Source organism: Antedon mediterranea, chromosome 10, assembly GCF_964355755.1.
Source record: "Antedon mediterranea chromosome 10, ecAntMedi1.1, whole genome shotgun sequence".
NCBI lineage: Eukaryota > Metazoa > Echinodermata > Crinoidea > Comatulida > Antedonidae > Antedon > Antedon mediterranea.
The window spans coordinates 3551142-3569167 of NC_092679.1; the positions used below are offsets into that span (position 1 = coordinate 3551142).

The 18026-nt window shown below is 34.0% G+C and overlaps 4 protein-coding genes across 4 annotated transcripts in view; 3 read left to right on the forward strand and 1 right to left on the reverse strand.

Annotated features, from left to right (window-relative positions):
* The first annotated feature begins 603 nt into the window (after positions 1 to 603).
* On the forward strand, positions 604 to 1787 carry LOC140060390 (histone H2B, gonadal). Its single transcript, XM_072106576.1, has one exon. It carries the CDS (start codon positions 621 to 623, stop codon positions 987 to 989), a length of 369 nt encoding a protein of 122 aa, XP_071962677.1. The 5' UTR covers positions 604 to 620; the 3' UTR covers positions 990 to 1787.
* Positions 1788 to 2186: 399 nt separating this feature from the next.
* Positions 2187 to 3111, forward strand: LOC140060263 (histone H2A-like). The gene has a single exon (XM_072106397.1). The coding sequence runs from the start codon at positions 2267 to 2269 to the stop codon at positions 2642 to 2644; it is 378 nt and encodes a 125-aa protein (XP_071962498.1). The 5' UTR covers positions 2187 to 2266; the 3' UTR covers positions 2645 to 3111.
* Positions 3112 to 3117: 6 nt separating this feature from the next.
* Positions 3118 to 11322, reverse strand: LOC140060262 (S1 RNA-binding domain-containing protein 1-like). Its single transcript, XM_072106396.1, has 18 exons — positions 11256 to 11322; positions 10338 to 10904; positions 9802 to 9919; positions 9546 to 9681; positions 9300 to 9396; positions 8450 to 8591; positions 8041 to 8246; positions 7633 to 7790; positions 7383 to 7473; positions 6967 to 7074; positions 6439 to 6530; positions 5802 to 5884; positions 5426 to 5532; positions 4936 to 5106; positions 4426 to 4563; positions 4207 to 4292; positions 3573 to 3671; positions 3118 to 3439 (listed from the first exon to the last, which is right to left on the reverse strand). The coding sequence occupies exons 2-18, from the start codon at positions 10883 to 10885 to the stop codon at positions 3168 to 3170; spliced, it is 2652 nt and encodes an 883-aa protein (XP_071962497.1). The 5' UTR covers positions 10886 to 10904; positions 11256 to 11322; the 3' UTR covers positions 3118 to 3167.
* Positions 11323 to 11849: 527 nt separating this feature from the next.
* Positions 11850 to 18026, forward strand: part of LOC140061204 (poly [ADP-ribose] polymerase tankyrase-like) — a 32677-nt gene continuing 26500 nt past the window's right edge. Inside the window, exons 1-7 of the mRNA XM_072107715.1 lie at positions 11850 to 11930; positions 14669 to 14713; positions 15089 to 15269; positions 15671 to 15940; positions 16441 to 16668; positions 16819 to 17014; positions 17459 to 17755. Coding sequence (XP_071963816.1) covers positions 14678 to 14713; positions 15089 to 15269; positions 15671 to 15940; positions 16441 to 16668; positions 16819 to 17014; positions 17459 to 17755 — 1208 coding nt within the window. The 5' untranslated portion in view covers positions 11850 to 11930; positions 14669 to 14677. The remainder of the gene's footprint in view (positions 11931 to 14668; positions 14714 to 15088; positions 15270 to 15670; positions 15941 to 16440; positions 16669 to 16818; positions 17015 to 17458; positions 17756 to 18026) is intronic.

Below are 18026 nucleotides of genomic sequence, written 5' to 3' on the forward strand. Positions count from 1 at the left end.
TAACACGTGTTATAACGTAGTTCATACACTTGTATTTTCCTCATGTATACCACCAAACAAACAAGTATACGCATTTAATATGAATTCATTTCATTTATTGATTTTTTAATCTGGTTTTGAAATTTGAAAAAAAAAAAATGATTTAAAATTAGGATAAAACTATTCTACATTTTGGCAAATTATGCCAACATTTTAAATGTTATATTCAACGTTCATTCCCTACACGAACTGAGGCCATAATAGGCGCAGCCAGCTTGAAATGATAAATGCATAAGCTTACAATATATACAACCAACAAGTACATGCTTAGTGATTTTTTATTTCTTCATGGAGAAATAAATATTGATTTTACAAAGGATTATTTTAAACTGTTATAAGAACAAACCATACAATACTGTACAATCGCCCATTGTTTAAATTTTCACAGCTTTTTCAGTTTAGAATTTAGCCTCCGGCTTATACCAATTTTAAAACATGCGCGCTAACCAACAGCCAATAGGAAACGTAAACTTAACTATCCTGCCAGGAAGCCCTCATTTGCATATCTAAGGCTATAAGTACTGAGCTTGTTCAACAATTCGTCACTTCAATTTTCTCATCGTAGACTAAAATTGTAAAATATGCCACCAAAGGTTTCAGGAAAAGCTGCTAAGAAAGCCGGTAAGGCTAAAGCTGTAAGAACTACTGACAAGAAAAGAAAACGTAAGCGAAAGGAAAGCTACAGCATCTACATCTACAAGGTGTTGAAGCAAGTTCACCCAGACACCGGTATCTCAAGCAGAGCCATGGGAATCATGAACAGTTTCGTCAACGACATCTTCGAACGTATTGCAGGCGAAGCATCTCGTCTTGCTCACTACAACAAGAAATCTACCATCACCAGCAGGGAAGTCCAGACTGCTGTCCGTCTTTTGCTTCCAGGTGAATTGGCCAAACATGCCGTCTCTGAAGGTACCAAGGCTGTCACCAAATACACCAGCTCCAAGTAGACACAATTTTGCAGATTCTCAAACCAAACGGCTCTTTTCAGAGCCACCACATGTCCAAAAGAGATTTAATTTGCATTACAGTATATGTGTACGTTTATTATTTGTTCTTATTTCACATAATATAGATTGGAGTATACCACAAACTCTATTTTATTTCTAAATATCGCATAGGCCTAGGATTTCAGCTATAGCCTATGGGCTTGCTATTTTTATACGATTTTTTTTAAAAGTTTGAATGCTATATAGGGAAAACTGTGTATTCGGAATAGGGTGGGGGAGGCACTGAGGAATTGTAAACAAAATTAATTTTAAGAAAATACATTAGACCTGCCATTTATACGTACCTACTAAATACTGTAGTATTAATTGGAACTATGGTGCTCCATATACGATCGAATATGACACAGTATGTACCGTATACCGACAGCGTGGATTTAATACCTTTCTATATTTTATAACATTGATCCAGGAACAGAATTTCTATGTTTTTTTCTTTAAAAAAATGACAATAAATTATACTTGAATTGGACAACTTTGGATAATTTCGGTTGTGGTTATAATATGTAGAATAGTTTAATCAATGACAACATTTTACCTATAGGCTATTATCTTACAAAGAATTAGGGATGTTGCATTGCAGAAATCAACTGAAAAAATTAATAATACACGTCTTTTGCAACCTATGTAAAGCTTATAAAAAGAGAAAAACCTGTATGTCCGAAAATAATATAGATTATAATATGTGAAATGGACCGGAGGTCATTGTTTATTGAATAAATGAAAGAAAGAAGAAAGAAAGATTGTGTTTTATTTATCAGTGAAGTCGTTAGTGGTGCATAATATGAACGTTTTCCCTTAATTACGAAACAATAATAAACTAAAATGACACCACTATGAATATTGTAATACAGTACAAAGTATATAACTTAACTTTTTGGACAGTGGTCGATGAACTGGACAATGGACACATTGTAATTTTTGAAATGGGCGTTTTAATTCCCGCCTGAAAAAAACAAAGAAAAAGGTAAAGCAAATACACAACAGTTAGTATTTGATATTCAACAAAGGGGTATTTCAACACAAAGCTCAAATTCCCGCCCAAAGAACAAAAGCAATACCCTGTATAATGGAGCCAGTTATCGTTGGCGCGAAAAGCTATGATTGGCTAATTCAATCCTATCACTCCGAATGGGAGTCTCGGATAGGCTATAAAAACCCGGTATAATTAAATTTGGTATCATTTTCTATTTTAGAAAGAATAAACTCGAATTATCGAAATGTCTGGACGTGGTAAAGGAGGCAAAGCTAAAGGAAAGGCGAAGAGCCGATCAAGCCGTGCTGGACTTCAGTTCCCAGTCGGTCGTGTTCACCGATTTTTGCGAAAAGGTAACTACGCTTCCCGTGTCGGTGCTGGTGCCCCAGTCTACATGGCTGCCGTACTTGAATACTTGACTGCTGAAATCTTGGAGTTGGCTGGTAACGCTGCCCGTGACAACAAAAAGAGCAGAATCATCCCTCGTCATCTTCAACTTGCCATCCGTAATGATGAAGAGTTGAACAGACTTCTCGGAAGTGTGACCATTGCACAGGGTGGTGTACTGCCAAACATCCAGGCTGTACTTCTACCAAAGAAGACTCAAGCCAAGGCCAAGTAAATCATCAAAACGACCTTTTCTCAAACCAAACGGCTCTTTTCAGAGCCACCAAATAAACAAAGGAGATTTGATTTGCGACTCTTGTTTCATTCTGTATTGACACCACAACATAATTTTCAATGTGTACATAATACAAAAAAAAAATTGGAATACTGTACAGTACTACTACTAGGCCTACATAGTACATTTAATACACAGTCAGTACAGTAATAAGTCATTAATTCTGATCAACTGCCGATTGGCACCAGAGTTTTTTTTATATGATTATTCCATTATAAAATATGTTTTATGTAGCTACGTTCAAATATAGGAATGGTAATGAGGGTGCTCTCCTTTCTGTTGACTGTATTTGGTGATTATTGACCACCATGTTAATAACATCGGGTGTTTTACAATGAACATTAATAAATAAGACTAGCCAACTACATACATTTTATTTCTTTTTTTTTTATTTCAACGTAACAAGTAACAGAATTGCTAACAAGAAAAACAAACGCTTTAAAACACTATGTACTGGGTGCTCTTAAGGTAACTTTTCAAGTTGCAATTGTATTCGCTGCCTTTCCTTCTCAATCCCTAACACTCTTACTTCAACTTTGACCCCTGGCCCTAATTCACGTCCCTTTAAGACATGATTTGGCATTCTGCTTGTATGTATCAGACCATGTTTCTGAACGCCAATATCAACAAAACAACCAAAGTGAGTGACGTTTGTGATTCGTCCGGGATAGACGCACCCACACTTCAGGTCATCCATTGACATTATTCCCACCTTGAAAAGAGGCTTCTCATATTCTGAAATTTGAAACAAACAACACAGCACAATTTGTTATAGTATCATTTATAAATCTGTCTACACTATCAAACAAAAAAGTGTGATGTGCCCAAATATGGTAGTGATATGACATCATTGGCCCACAATTCATACCTGCTCTGATGTCATATCCTAATGGTTGTTTCAGACCGTCAATGATGAGTTGCATTGTGGGTAAACCAACATCTAGGTCTTCAGCAAGTGTCTGTACATCTGTAAAGGAGAAAATGCAAAATGTATCAGTTACTATTTTAAAAAATGTATTTTTTTAGTATGTAATAATTGTTGTACAGTCAACTCTCCCAATACCGGACTCTCCGAAAACTATCCCAATACCAGACTTTTCTTAAAGTCCAAACAGTCCCAAATTCATTTTTACCATTAACAACACATTCCAAAATAACAGACTTTCCGAAAAACCAGACATATTTGGCCAGCTCAAAGATGTCCAGTATTGGAAGTGTATAATTAAATGCACTGCATTAATTGTACTACAGCAGTTACTGTAACGCCGACGGTTTGTACTGATGATGAAATTTGGTTGGTTTCTATGGTAACTGGGGAATGGACGAAAGCTCTGTCTACACTATCAAACTTGTGACAAAAAAATGTGCTGTGCCCATATATGGATATGATGACATCATGTCATTATCATATTTGGGCATATCATACTTTTTTTTGTGAAATGTGCACAGAGCTTTCAAAATGTTGAGGCTGAGTTAGGAATTTTTATTTTAAGAATTGGTACCTTTTGTTTTCAATGCTTTGTTGATTTTGTCTCGCATCTGTGCTAACCCGATAGATTCTACATCTTCACCAACCATATTTAAGAAACTTTTGAACAAAAAACAGATAGAAAGTCAAGTCCATAGTACCTGCACATGTTACAAATTAAATTGAAAGAGGCTAACAACACTATTTATGTGATAGAAACGTGATTACAATATTTTTTAATTGTTAGACTTACGCAGTTGCTGATGTATAAGATTCTGGGTGGATCCATGTTTTATCCAGTGGATTCACTTCCAAAGACTTGTCCTTTTTTTGTTTAGTTTTTTTAGACCCTTTATTCTCCGATAGAGCTTTCTTTGTCTCTTGTGTGTTGCTGTAGTTAAAGATAACATTTTACATTTACTTTCTTTATAAATTTACTCTATTAACCTCTATATAATTTCTTTGTAGAATACCATTATTAAAATGTATTAAGAAGACATTTTAATAATATTGCATGACATTGATGTCATAAATTAAGGTGTTATAGAGGGCGCTATGTGCATATAGTAAATGGCTTTCTCCAAGTGGCCGTATTCACATTCACACTTAGGCTAGAGGAAACACTCTTAAAATAAAAAAAAAATCTATTATCTAAGTGAATACAATTTGAGTGAAATATTAAAGGAAAATATCTCACTTAAATGTGATTGGTGAATCCGGCCATTTCTAGCAATTCATTCTATGTAATACAGTATATTCTTACCTTACTGAGTTGATTGGATCACTAATTCTGACAAACCCTGCACACTGCTCATATGACTTTTTTCCGAAACCTTTTATTTGAAGAAGTTGCTCTCGGTTAATGAAGCCGCCATTTTGTTCTCGAAACTCAATAATCTTTTTTGCTCTTGCTGTTGTCAGTCCTGCTATTCTCCTACAAAACATACAGCAATCTAACTTAATTATAAACTGTATAGATGAATGTATGTCATGAGGAAAAATTCACGAATGATCGGAATCAAAACGGTACGAGCGTTCCTGCTCCCAAAAGTCATCCATTCAGAAAAAGCACTGATGAAGAAAGTAACTAGTGACTAATAAATTCGTTAGCGTCATAGAGGTGACGTTGGCATTTAAATAATTCTGTGTAACAGAATGTATTCCTCTCTTTAGACTAGAGAGAGGCTATTATTGGTTTATCCAGGTACGCTAGGCACGAAATAGATAAATAAATTACAGAAGTTTACTGTTACCGTAACATGGATTCATTGCAAACGTTTAAGTCTATTCCAACAAAACTGACACATTCTTCAATCACTCCGTCCAAAGCGGTTTTCATTAATTTCTCAGGCATATCATGCTGTAAATAAATAATAATAAAATTCCAGTAAAGCTCTGTCTACACTATAAAACTATATTGACAGAAAAAGTGTGATGTGGCCAAATATGGTAGTAAGATGCTCAAATATGGTAGTGGTGACATCATGTCCATATATGGGCACTTCACTTTTTTTTTATCACATAAAGTTTGATAGTGTAGACAGGGCTTAAGGCACACATACTCTACCCAACAATTCTCAGTTTATTTAAGTTACTTTTCCAATTGTTCTTTGAGCATATTGTTTTTACCTGATACATTCCAACTCCGATGTTTTTTGGATTGTTCTTTACTAATTCCACCAAAGGATCTTGTAACCTTCTAGCTATGGATACTAAAAGAACAACAAAAACATTTAATTAATGCTGACTATGGAAGGACCTCGTTTCACATAGATATTAATGAAGTTTCAAGTAAAAAATGAATAATCTTGCGTAATTCAATTCAAAGAACATTCACGTCCAAAAGACAAAAGTAACAAAAACAAAATGGCAAGTGATAAAACAAGAAAATGGACGAAGGCAAATCCCAAAAAGATTACAATCTTGTAATATATAGAAGGAAATCCAAAAGATATTGATATGGCATCTTTAAGTCTGTAGCCAGGGGTTCCTCAGGGGTTCTTTAGGGGTTCTTTAAAACCCTACGCCGTAGGGTTTTAAAGAACCCTTTTCCAGAAAGACGGGGCAATGTTAGTAAATAGGTCTAACTCATGAAAATTATTTCCATCTAATCTTATACCTAGTCAGCCAGCAGACAAATGAAATTCATCTACTAGACTAAGCCTAAATTTGTTTTAATTTTAGTTCCACTTCCACTGTCAAAATCCTGGCTACAGGCTTGGACTCTCATAAAATCTCGTCAATCAACACAATGTGTACTACCAACCTGCACTACGAACATTTGGATCCAAATCTGGCATCTCTCTCTCAGCTTCCTCAGACACGCTGTAGATCGAGGCTCCGTCCTCGTTTACGATACTGAAACAATAATAAAAGATATTTATTTATTTCTTTCAGTGAAACATAAAAAGTGAGCACTGAGGAGAGACAAGAGCTGTCAAAGACAACTATCGCCAAAGGATGTGTCTATCCAAATCTAATGAACCTTCATATCTATTGAGTATAAACCATTGACTTACTGTATAATAATATTCTGGGTTTATAAAGAACCTAATGTTGTACGTGAAACCTCTAAGCACTGTACATATCATTACCCCGATCATATACTCCTAGCTAGCTAGCTAGCTAGTGGCAATCAGAGCAAAGTTGTGTCTTGACCTTACCAGGTCAGTCAGTGCCATGCTGAAATTAGGTTAGAGGTCACAACGCCAATTTGTTTGTAATCACAAGTCAAATTTTGTTACCCTTTGTTGTCAATGTGCGACCATGATACAAGGATTCAGTTTCAACTTACCAGTACATAACATTCAATGGAGAAAACGCATGAGTCGATATTAGTTCGGAGATTGTTTTCTCAGTTTCTCGACACGCTGTGCCATTGCCAATAGCAACCATATCAGATCTTTAAGAAACAAACAAAATTAAAAACAATAGAAATAATTCTGCGAAATAAGTGAAATACATAGGTTTGTATTTTTAATTTATGACACACCATCAAACTTTGTGAAAACAAAATGTGATGTGCCCATATAAGGACATGATGATGTCATATAACTAACATATTTGGGCATATTACACTTTTTTTGTCAAATTAGTTTGATAGCGTAGACATAGCTTAATATCCTATAAAAGTATTGGGAGAATTTCCAGTTTTTAGAAAATCTAGCATTGAGAAAGTTTTTATGAAGTAGGCCTACTACTACTACTCACCGAAAATGTGTAACCATTTCTACAAGTTTTTTTCTCTGTTTTGTATCATATTTGTTTAATAAATAGAGGACATCTGTATGTAAAATAGAACCTGAAAAAAAAAACACAACATATTATACAGATATTGACTGCTTAGAGGTGAAATATAAGACTTGACATATATCAAAATATATCATTGTATTGTTGCTGATGTGTATTGTTATAATATATTAAATAAAAATATCGGTTTATGGTTATTTATATCTTTTACCTGTTTCAGAGATTATTGCAACTTTACAGCCATTTTTAAAGCCTGGGTCTAATCCAATGATGACCTTTCCTCGAACTGGGGGCGTGAGAAGAAGTCGTTTTAAATTTTTAGAAAAGACATCAATAGAAGCCTTCTCGGCAGATCTTGTCAACTCTGACCTAGAAGATTAATATGTTGTGAATATAAGCCCAATGTGGGACAAATACAGTACTGTAATAAGCCTTTTTCTAAACGTATTTCCATAGATATAAAAATGTTAAATTAGTATGGTACAGATAAGCTCGAACAAATGTCTATCACATGCATCAAATAGGCTAATTACCTTGATTAACTTTCATGTCATGGGATTTTTATGCAATTTCTCATGTTGGGATCAGCTGAGCCCATGAAATTGAAAAAAATACGAACCTAATCTGTCTGATGATCAGTGGATGTATTAGACGTTTAAAAGCATCGTCAATCGCTAGTTTGATCAAATCGTGCACATCTGGTCTAGTCTCTCTCCTGATCCAATGTCGTTGGCACCATTGTTTAAATGATGGTTCCACATTTGCTGACAGTTCCAGCTTTACTGTCAATTCTTTCAAAGCGTCACCACGATTAAGAGCCAGTATCTGAAGTAAAAATGATTCAGCAAGTGAGCTTGGAATTTAAATTTGGAAGTAGAAGAGTATAAATATGGCAATTAAAGATGACATGGAAAGAAATTAGAAAAACAATAACCTAGTGTATTTAAAGTCTGATTTAGTAGTTAATCTTCAATGTTCATGTTTTTTGGGGAAAATACTACAAAAACAACTTAATCATTGTTTGTTACCTGGTGGGGTTTGACATCTCGCACAAGCACCTTAAAATTAAAATAGGTTTCAAACTGTCTGTTAGTTTTATTAGTTTCTTTTTCCTCTTTTTTGGATGATTTGGACTTCTCAGATGTGACCAGCGTTCTACCATTGGATGTTCTGAAAAAGTTATATTGTTGATGCTAATAAATACTTTTAAAAATTCAAATTCAAAAACAAAGTACCAAATCAATATATATATTTAAATCATTGTTTAAAGAACATTTATTATCATTTTACAAATAATTTTAAAAATAATACTTGTTGCAGGATTTAGCTTTTTTTATTATTTATGTTTAAGTTTTTTAGGCTAGTTAGGGACATAGGGGGACACAACTAATCAAGCTCTTTTGAGTTTTTATGTGTTTCCTTTTCATCTTTTTTATGTTCTCATATTGTTGTTGTATATTTTCATGATTGAGGATGAATAAAGAATATTTGAATTTGAAATTTAGGTAATAATTTAGCTACATATTTTAGTATACTATATGTTTTTTGTTATGTGAAATTATGAAATGATAGGAGATTTCTTTTACAATTTAGACTGAGTGTGGGAAGATTTGTGGCGAATCCAGGAAAAAGGGGGAGGGGAAAGCAGGTGGCCTAAAAATGGTAAAATGAAGGGCTGAACTTAAATTGATGTCCTATCTTTTGCATTACAATATTCAAAATTTAGGATCCGCTCCTGGATCCAGCAGGTAGAACTAGGGACATCATACTCTCCTTTTTACAGCTAAAATGAAATATAAATTGATTTCTACATTTATATTTTTGACAGTTTACCACAATCATGGTTTTGCTCTGAATACAACTTTGTAAAATACTTACAATTGTCTTATATAATCCATGGTGTCTTTATCTTTGGCAATGACATCTGCTAGAATATGTTGTACACCTTGTTTTACTTTTTCAATTGTACTACAACCTGAAACAATCAAATAACAATCCAATATTGTTCATTAAAACATCCATAGATATGACAGTTAGTCATTAAGTAAGGACCTCACCCCACCATATTATATAGTTTTCTCAGTGGGTATACTGTATAAGCTATGATGTCGATTATTGGCTTACCTTCGATCGAGTTGTTTATGAACTCATGAAGATTAAGTTGCGCATTGTTTAGCGCCCTCGTGGCTGCTGGTTCAAGTCCTGCCTTTTTTGCTCTTTCCGCAAATGAACTTTTACTTCCAGTTTTGAATGGAGCATACTAACAAGAAAAAAAGAAATTAACTTTAGAAGGCGAGTGAATGTATATTCCGTATGGTGTGTCAATACCCTTATTATTATTATATGTATAAACTGCCATGTGCAGCAAAATGATACTTACAATGTGATCTAAATCATCTAACGAACGGGCTTGTAGGATACTTCTCTCAACATCTTTCGACATTTTACCTTGTTTTTCAATTTGCTTATGAATGCTCTTTGCTTTGGTTTCTACCATTCTAAAAATAAAATTTGTATAAACATATTTTAGCTATGATATGTATGCAAATTATGGAAAATTAAATCCAGTGACAACTTCCCAAAAACGAGAAGTTTATTGAAAGTATTTATTTATTTTTCATTTTATTAAATCATGTTTCATGAGGGTAGCCCATCAACCAAAAGTAATACAAGAATTCAATATATACACAAAGGTTCAACATGCTAATATGTACAAATAAAAAAAAAAAAAAACACCAAGCAAAATTTAAAAAGAGGCACAGGTCAGAATACTAGTTAAATATAGGTCATGAATCTCTAAGGAGAAGATATTGTTTAAAATTTTTGCGACAAGTGAATGCATTGAGCAAAATTTCCTACAGTAGATTGGCGAATAAATTAAGGACGGGAGATTATATAACACTATGCGCATAATACCGTAGTTCATCGAGTAAAAACTGTACTTCACGTATTTGTTTAACTTCCATGTTGTTCGTTTGCTCTTTTCGATAGCGTGCTATGAAAGGGACCGTGTGATCAGTTTCCAACAATTTGACAGTGTTCGATACAGCCCAGTATGGTTCATTGACCTGTGACATGATTATTTCATACAACTGATCTCCTAGTTTTAACATGCCATCCTCATCATTGTTTGATGATTTCTTCACATCCTTACTAGGGTTATTTTTCTGTACTGTTTTTCTTTCCTTCTTTATTTCACTTTTTATCCTCTTTGTTTCAGAGCATCCTTCAAGTTGTAAAGAGTCCTCATCTTTTGACCTTTTCACGCCCTTTGACCTCTTCATATCCTGTTTTTCACTTTTTATTTCCTTTTTCTTGATTCCAGACGTTTCTTCATTATCATCTTCGTCTAACCCAATCTTGTGCAGTACAACTTTTGGACTAAGTTTTTTTCTTTTCACTTGTTTATTTACAATTGGACTCATGTCCCTTTTTCTCGGTTCCTCCTTTACTGTCTTAGCCATTGTTTTAGTTTACCTAGTCCTAGAGTAAAAAAAACTGCAAGAAGTTATTAAAAGCATGTGTAATTTTAGTCAAAAACATTGATTGCTTTCCGTATTTGGTCGTACTTCATTTCAGTCACATAAAATGTATACATGTAGTGTACATGTATATATTTTACATTGTACTATACTGGCCTAGCAACCTCTCTGTCACTGTGCACATTAGGACCAACTAGGCCCCTCAATCAAACTAGCTAGGCCTAAGCCTTAGGCTACTATAAGGCCCATGCCTACCTAAGAAATGTATGGTCAAGGTATTGATAAATTAAATTACTACATCAATTATCCAATAATAAATGTTTTTAAATAAATCTCTGTTGTTGTGTATTACGTTTTTAACTGCTGATTGTACACTTTAGTTTGCAAAGGTTTTATTTTGAAAAAAATTCATGCAACACGACCAAATCATAATTTTAACTACTGCCCTCATACTGAACTACTAAAAAAAAAGAAACTTGTACTTCTTAGTACGCGTGCGTGTGTACGGAACGCGCTTCCGATACGCACTTCCGTTTCACCATATACGCACGCACATCCGGAATGCACGTCGCGTGTGAAACTTTTATACAATCTGCTGATACATTTCACAACCTAATATTAATAACAACAGTTTCAGAAGAAGAGATACTGACGTTTCATAAAATAAAAGTTTGTTGTTGTTTATTAATCAGAAATAAAAGGACGAATAAAATTATAAAACAGATACATAATGACCCAAGGTCGTCTAATAAAATAGAGCTCTGAACCCTTGATATCAAATAAATGACATAGGTGGTAAACTTACGCCCTATGCTGATCTATTCTTAATTACTGGAAACAGAGGGAGGAGGTTCATTACACTGAAATACCAAACGATGCTCAAATTGTAGGCCAAATTACGAGCGACGCGGAGGAGCTGATGCTGAGAATCTACTCTCTCTGGTTTAGCGTGCGTGAACTTCTCATAGCCTACTAAATACATGCCTGATTAGTGCACCAGAGTGGATAAGTTAAATACATTTTGCAGGTAAGAATTCTGTGTAAGATATCATTTTAACCATGGATGCTTTTAGTGTTTGTTTTCAATCATTTATATGCTGTATTTATAAGCAAATTCATAAAGGAAATTCTTTGTTTTCTTCTTCCGGAGGAGGTGTGTGTACTCGATAAATCACCGGCGGGTGAGGTACGATTCGACCAGCATGTGTAAGAAGGATCCTTATGAATGGGTATGGGTGGGTGATATAGACGGTAGACTAAGGATGGATAACGTTTTAAGCAGCCTAGGCCAATTACACTGTATTACAGTGTGCATGTATAAAAACCCAATTAAACTTAAAATTCTTAATCTCAAGTCATTAAATTATATGTTTTTTAACCCCATATACTGTAGTATGAATTTTGTAGGCACAACAATCAAATTGTCTCCTGTCAAACAAAAAATATGCATCTTCAATTTTTTTAGCATGTATGGACACCAATTTTGTATTGCATACATTTTGTATTGCATACATTTTGTTTGCATCTAATGCAGTGTGGTGAATTATGATACCGAATCGATGCATTTGCATTGTAAAATAAATCATGCTTTGTAATCTTATCAATGAATTGCTACGCTACGCTACTGCGGTTCTTCTTTCCCAGGCATTAAAACCGGTACTTGCTTTTTGTTCTTCCTGACCTCTGATTGGCTGATGCCTGCGATATTGGTACGATGATCTTTCATTCCAGTGTGTGCATCGTATGCCCTCTGTTGATAACGTAACAACCGATACCGTTCACTGTGATAGAGGTTTCTGCAATGTTTGTACCCAGAACAATCTTCTGCATCCCAAAGGCTTAATACTCATACTATTCCCTACATGCTTTTATGTTTAATTATTTATTATACTCGTAACTTGTAAAAAAAACTACTTTTATATGTAGAAGTAGTAGTTTATATCATAAATACCCATCTGGATTTTACCAGGCCCTACCGGATGCAAATTATAGTAGGGCCCGGCCCACATCTCATATTGCAGGTAGAGCCTAAAATATTCCACATTTCTTAGAAAACTTGCATATTATACATAGTATTACTATTTAATACAGTTTTGCAAAGCAAAATAATATGTATTTAAACAGTTGAATTTCTCATGGTTTAGCTTAATTTTATCTCTTTACCAAAACACTAGTAAAAGGCTACTTAGGATTTTAACAATTGTTAATGTATAAACAGTATCTGAGGTGGTTTTACCTTGTGATGCGCCTCTGTAAAATATAAAAAAAAAACCTTTAAAATATGAATTTAAAAAAACTGTACTGTTGCATCATGGAAGAATTATTTAGATACTGTAATCCCTCCATGTGATACTGTACTAAGTTTATCCAAATACTGTAGAAGTATTGGTTAATGTTTCCCTGAACCTACTGTACCTACCTCTCATTGGTTGAAGAAAAGACCATAACATGGTTTACTTTTTGAAAGTTCATAAATCATACAACCATACCACAGCACTATCATGATTCACTGGTTTGTGGTGAACATTTAAAATCTAGTATTATACAACATCCTGCCTGCAGTTGGTTAGATGGCTCACCATGCAACTCAATTTGTGTTTGAAAAGGAGTAAATTTATGACAAACTATCATTTTTATTAGCGAAAAATCACACTTTTATTTTGTTAGCTATTTTTTTTTTCCAATTTGTTAAATATATTTATAAATGTTAGTCATCATAATAAAAATTAGCTAAACTTGCTGGTTCTTGTTCCTACAAGTAAGATAATAATATAATAATGCTAATTATGCTATATACAACATTCTTTGTTCACGCTTGAGTAAATCTATTCATGAATATTCATAAGGTATGCTAAGCCACCAATCATATCATTAGCGTATAGGGAATATGTATTTTTAATATTCATGACATCATAGTATACTCGTTCCTGCACAGACAAGTTTCCTTCATGCATCGGTGCACACACACATTGCTATATATATAATTCAGTATTTAGCGATGCGATAGTCATTTTGTAGTTCAAAGCTAAGCACCATGTCTTTGAGACTTAGAAGCAGGTTTGCTGGTAGAAATCTAAGGGATAGGACTTCATTGGTAAGCATTTTACATTGAATTTTGTGCTTAGTTTGTGACAGCAGCTCAGTACTACTGTATAAGCATAGAGATATTAATGGTATAAGTAGGTGCTAACATATTCAACAGTAAGATAACACAGTTCGTTGGGGGTTGGGTGTTTGTTTTGTTAAGCCTATATATGTAGTAAACAATATATCTAGCATTCTTTAATACAAGAGATAAGTTATGGTTCACGGGTCATCTACACTGTATATATTTCATTTGTAAAGCATAAAATAGTGGTATTGCGAGTGTGTTGCTTTATAATATGATGTGTTAAAATGTATTTCACCATGAAGTACACATACCGGATACACGCTAGTACTGTACCATTGCAGTTTAGTGGTGGGTGTCAAAAAGTAATGGGTGGGTGAAAAAAAGCATATTTTCAGGTACACAGAAGTTGTTTGGTTGGTGCTGTGTTGATGTTTGACTGGGTAAAAGATGGGTATTCCCACCCAACTTCACCCAGCAGCACAATTACCTTATTGTTTTTTAAATACAGACGATGATTAACTGTGTTATGCAAAACCTAATGGCAATGATTTATGATCATTTTATTGTTGGTCGCACTCTAAATATTGCTGCCTTAGTTGTTTGTTGATTAAACATAAATTATTGGTTATTTGATTAAACATTTATTTTTACAGAAGTTAAAAATGGCTGACGAAGACAGTCAACTTACGCCACCAAAAGTAAGCTTATCAATGACTTATGTTCAACCAATATGAATATTAATTGACACTATCAAGGCTGCATACATTTTCTTTTATAGTTTATATTCTAAATTGAATACCACTGCATATAATCCCATGCTCGAGTATAATCCCATGCTCGAGTATAATCCTTCTTTAGTAAATCCATTCTTAATGCAATCCGATTATAATCCCACCCCCTATGTTCACCAAATTTAGTACCCAAAGACTATTTTTGTTTATATACAGTACTAATATTTAACAATTTGTTGATCTTAATTATATGAGATGAATTTTCCAAAACACATATACTTACTGTAAGTTACTACCTGTACATTACACCACCTTTAATTTTGTATTCTTTATTGTGTACAGAAACGTGGTGCTGGGAGTCCCGGTCGAAGCCCTGAGCGAAAACGTAAGCGAGTTCAAGCGGAATATTATCAATCTGATGTAGTGGATGTTTTCTCCAGGACTTCAGCTGCTAGGACCCCAACTGCTACAAAACAAGTGTTCTTTGACAAGGGAGCCTTCCTTGCTGTCAGAGGCCCAGAAGGTATATTACTTTTAAAGCTCTATCTACACTGTTAAACTTTATGTGACAAAAAATGTGATGTGCCCATATATGGACATGATGATGTCATCTCACTATCATATTTGGGCATATCACAAACCATATTTGGGCACATCATAATTTTTTTGTCAAACTAGTTTGATAGTGTAGACAGAGCTTTAGGGATCTGTAAATGTAAAATATACCAATAATACATAAATCAGATCTTTCTTTTCCAGTCTACTTTAAGAAATTGCAATACAATATATTTAACAAATGCTGTACTTTAGAAACATAACAAGGAAGCTAAATTATAAAAAGCTTTTTAAAGAACATTGTATTTATTGCTTTTCTCACCACACCCCTGATTACATATCACAAGTATGTATATTGTTTCTTTTCAGAGCCACCATTTTATATTTGCCAGACCAACCAGAATGTATTTACGTCATCCAAAAGTGTAAAGATACGTTGGCTAGAGATAAAGAAGTCGCCCGACCTCTACATCTTGTCCTACAACGACACCGTTGACCTAGAGAGTGTGCTGACAGAGGTCAAACTTACGAAGAAGGATAAAAACTCGTTTATTATCGCGACCAAGGAGATTAAACGTGTGGAGAAGATTATTGACCTAGCAATCAAGAAGGAAAATGGAGAACTGAATGAAAAAGATGGTGAGTGAATTCATAAAGAAGCTTATATTCAAAATTTATTAACATTCACCTTAACAACATTTACAAAAAAGAACATAGATATAATAGTAACAGCAATAATAAAAGCATTCAATGAACATGTATGTTGCATAAAGGTCGCTCAGTATCAGGTGGAGACCTGAATAGTCGAGCGCCTTTCAAACGCCGAACATACATACTTCATAACTGGCTTGATGATATCGGGATCATTTGCACCCATAATAAATAAAAACTTATATTATATTGTTTGATGTGTATTGGTTAACATGTGTTCACCTCTGTTGTATGTTGGAAATTCAATAGACTCATTGCAGCAATGCGACATTGAACATTGATTATATTATCTCATAGTTTTGCTATAATAGTACCCTTGGTGTACTGTAGGCTAGACACCTGAAGCTATTAGCTTAATGAGTAGATTTTTGTACTATATTGCATAGTTTTGATTTTATCAAGTAATTCCGAAATGTTTTGAATTTTAGTTGTCTTGAATAAAGATTTGCTACCAGATGATGATGATGAAGAGGACGAGGATGAGGAAGAAGAAAAGAAGAAACCAGTTAAGAAAAGAAACGCACGAAAGGCACCAGCCAAAAAGAAGGCGGGAGCAAAGTCCAGGGCTGCATTGAAACCGAAACCAAAAGCCTCCGTTAGCCTTGTATCAGACAGATTGAAAAATAAGGCTAGACAGAGGCTATCAACATTAAAACGTATGCTATTGTTTTTATTTATTCTTTAAGCTGCATTGTACTGTCTACCAGTGGTGGTTGAATATTTATTTAATTACAAATTAAAATAAGAACAAATATATAAATTATTTAAACTATTTTCACAAATTTCCTCATCCGATAATATTTTAGAAAACAAAACGAAATCAAAAGCCAAACTGACCAAGTCAAAGGCAAAGAAACCATTGAAAAAGAAAGTGAAGAAAGTTGTGAAGAAAGTGAAAGAAAAGAAGAAGAAAGAACCAAAAACTAAAAAGCATCCTAACCAGTTACTTACACCAAACACAAAAATAGAGGTGGTTATGAAAGATCCTTGCTTTGAAATTAAGTAAGTTGTTTTAAAATTCAAATAAGCCTAATTATCTTGTTAAGTGGTAATTAATCCCTCTCTTAAAGATGTATTGTCTCCAAAAACTTAAAAAATTAAGATTAATGAAATCAGACTTTGAATGGATTATTTTGTAGTTTTATTAAAGTTAATCACTTTCATAGAAAAAAAAGACCTTCAAAAATAGTGTTTTCACTTAGAAAACGACAAAATAAATGGTTAATTTCAACCAAAAGCCATTGTCTGGCAGACAAGAATTTTTGTGCTTTAAATTATTACTATAATTAATTTAAAATAATTATTATTATAAACTATTACGTAACATTAAAATGGCATATACATTTTTACATGGCATTAAAATATTTTTTAGGGTGACAATATATCTTTAAACCTTTTTTTTTTAATAATTTGAAATTTAAAAAAAAAATGTTAATCTTTATCAAGGGCTGAGAATGAAATGCCTGAAGTTTCTCACGTGGTCTATGCAAAACGAGCGATTCGAGCAGTTCTCACCAACGACATGGCTCTGCTGCGTCGACTGATTGACGAAACCAAAAAGGTGTCGACGCTTTTTTTGGCAAGAAGCGTAAATGTTGAGGATGATGCTATGTCTTACGCAATCATGAATAACAACCATGCAGCAATTAAGCTCCTAGGCAAGGAGATCGTAGCAGTTGATAAGGACAGTGCAAGGAGGTGTGACGTTCCAGACAGTATCTTGGAGAGCCAGGGCACTGGAAGGTAAGCCTGCAATTTGATTGGTTAATTACGCATCACATGTTATTTAAAATTAGCCATACCTAACGAAAAAGTGATATCTAATGGTGATAATTAACATGATCTAATGCATGTTCAGCTTTTTGTGAACAATTTAAGAATTTCTGCCACCTGACGTTGGATTATCGCGTTAAAAAATCAACTTCTTGTGCACGCCATCTACATCTGTTCTAATCCGCGTTCAAAGTTGGAAATATTCTTACAATTCAACTCATAAACATTTATTATTTTTATA

What these genes read in the sequence shown, in the direction of transcription:
- LOC140060390 (XM_072106576.1), top strand. Translation starts at nt 621, where the DNA reads ATGCCACCAAAGGTTTCAGGAAAAGCTGCTAAGAAAGCCGGTAAGGCT.
- LOC140060263 (XM_072106397.1), top strand. Translation starts at nt 2,267, where the DNA reads ATGTCTGGACGTGGTAAAGGAGGCAAAGCTAAAGGAAAGGCGAAGAGC.
- LOC140060262 (XM_072106396.1), bottom strand. Translation starts at nt 10,885, where the DNA reads ATGGCTAAGACAGTAAAGGAGGAACCGAGAAAAAGGGACATGAGTCCA. An exon ending in GAGATGTCAAACCCCACCAG is followed by an intron (nt 8,247 to 8,449) that starts GTAACAAACAAT and finishes TTTTTACTTCAG; the next exon opens with ATACTGGCTCTTAATCGTGG. An exon ending in CTGATCATCAGACAGATTAG is followed by an intron (nt 7,791 to 8,040) that starts GTTCGTATTTTT and finishes TTAATCTTCTAG; the next exon opens with GTCAGAGTTGACAAGATCTG.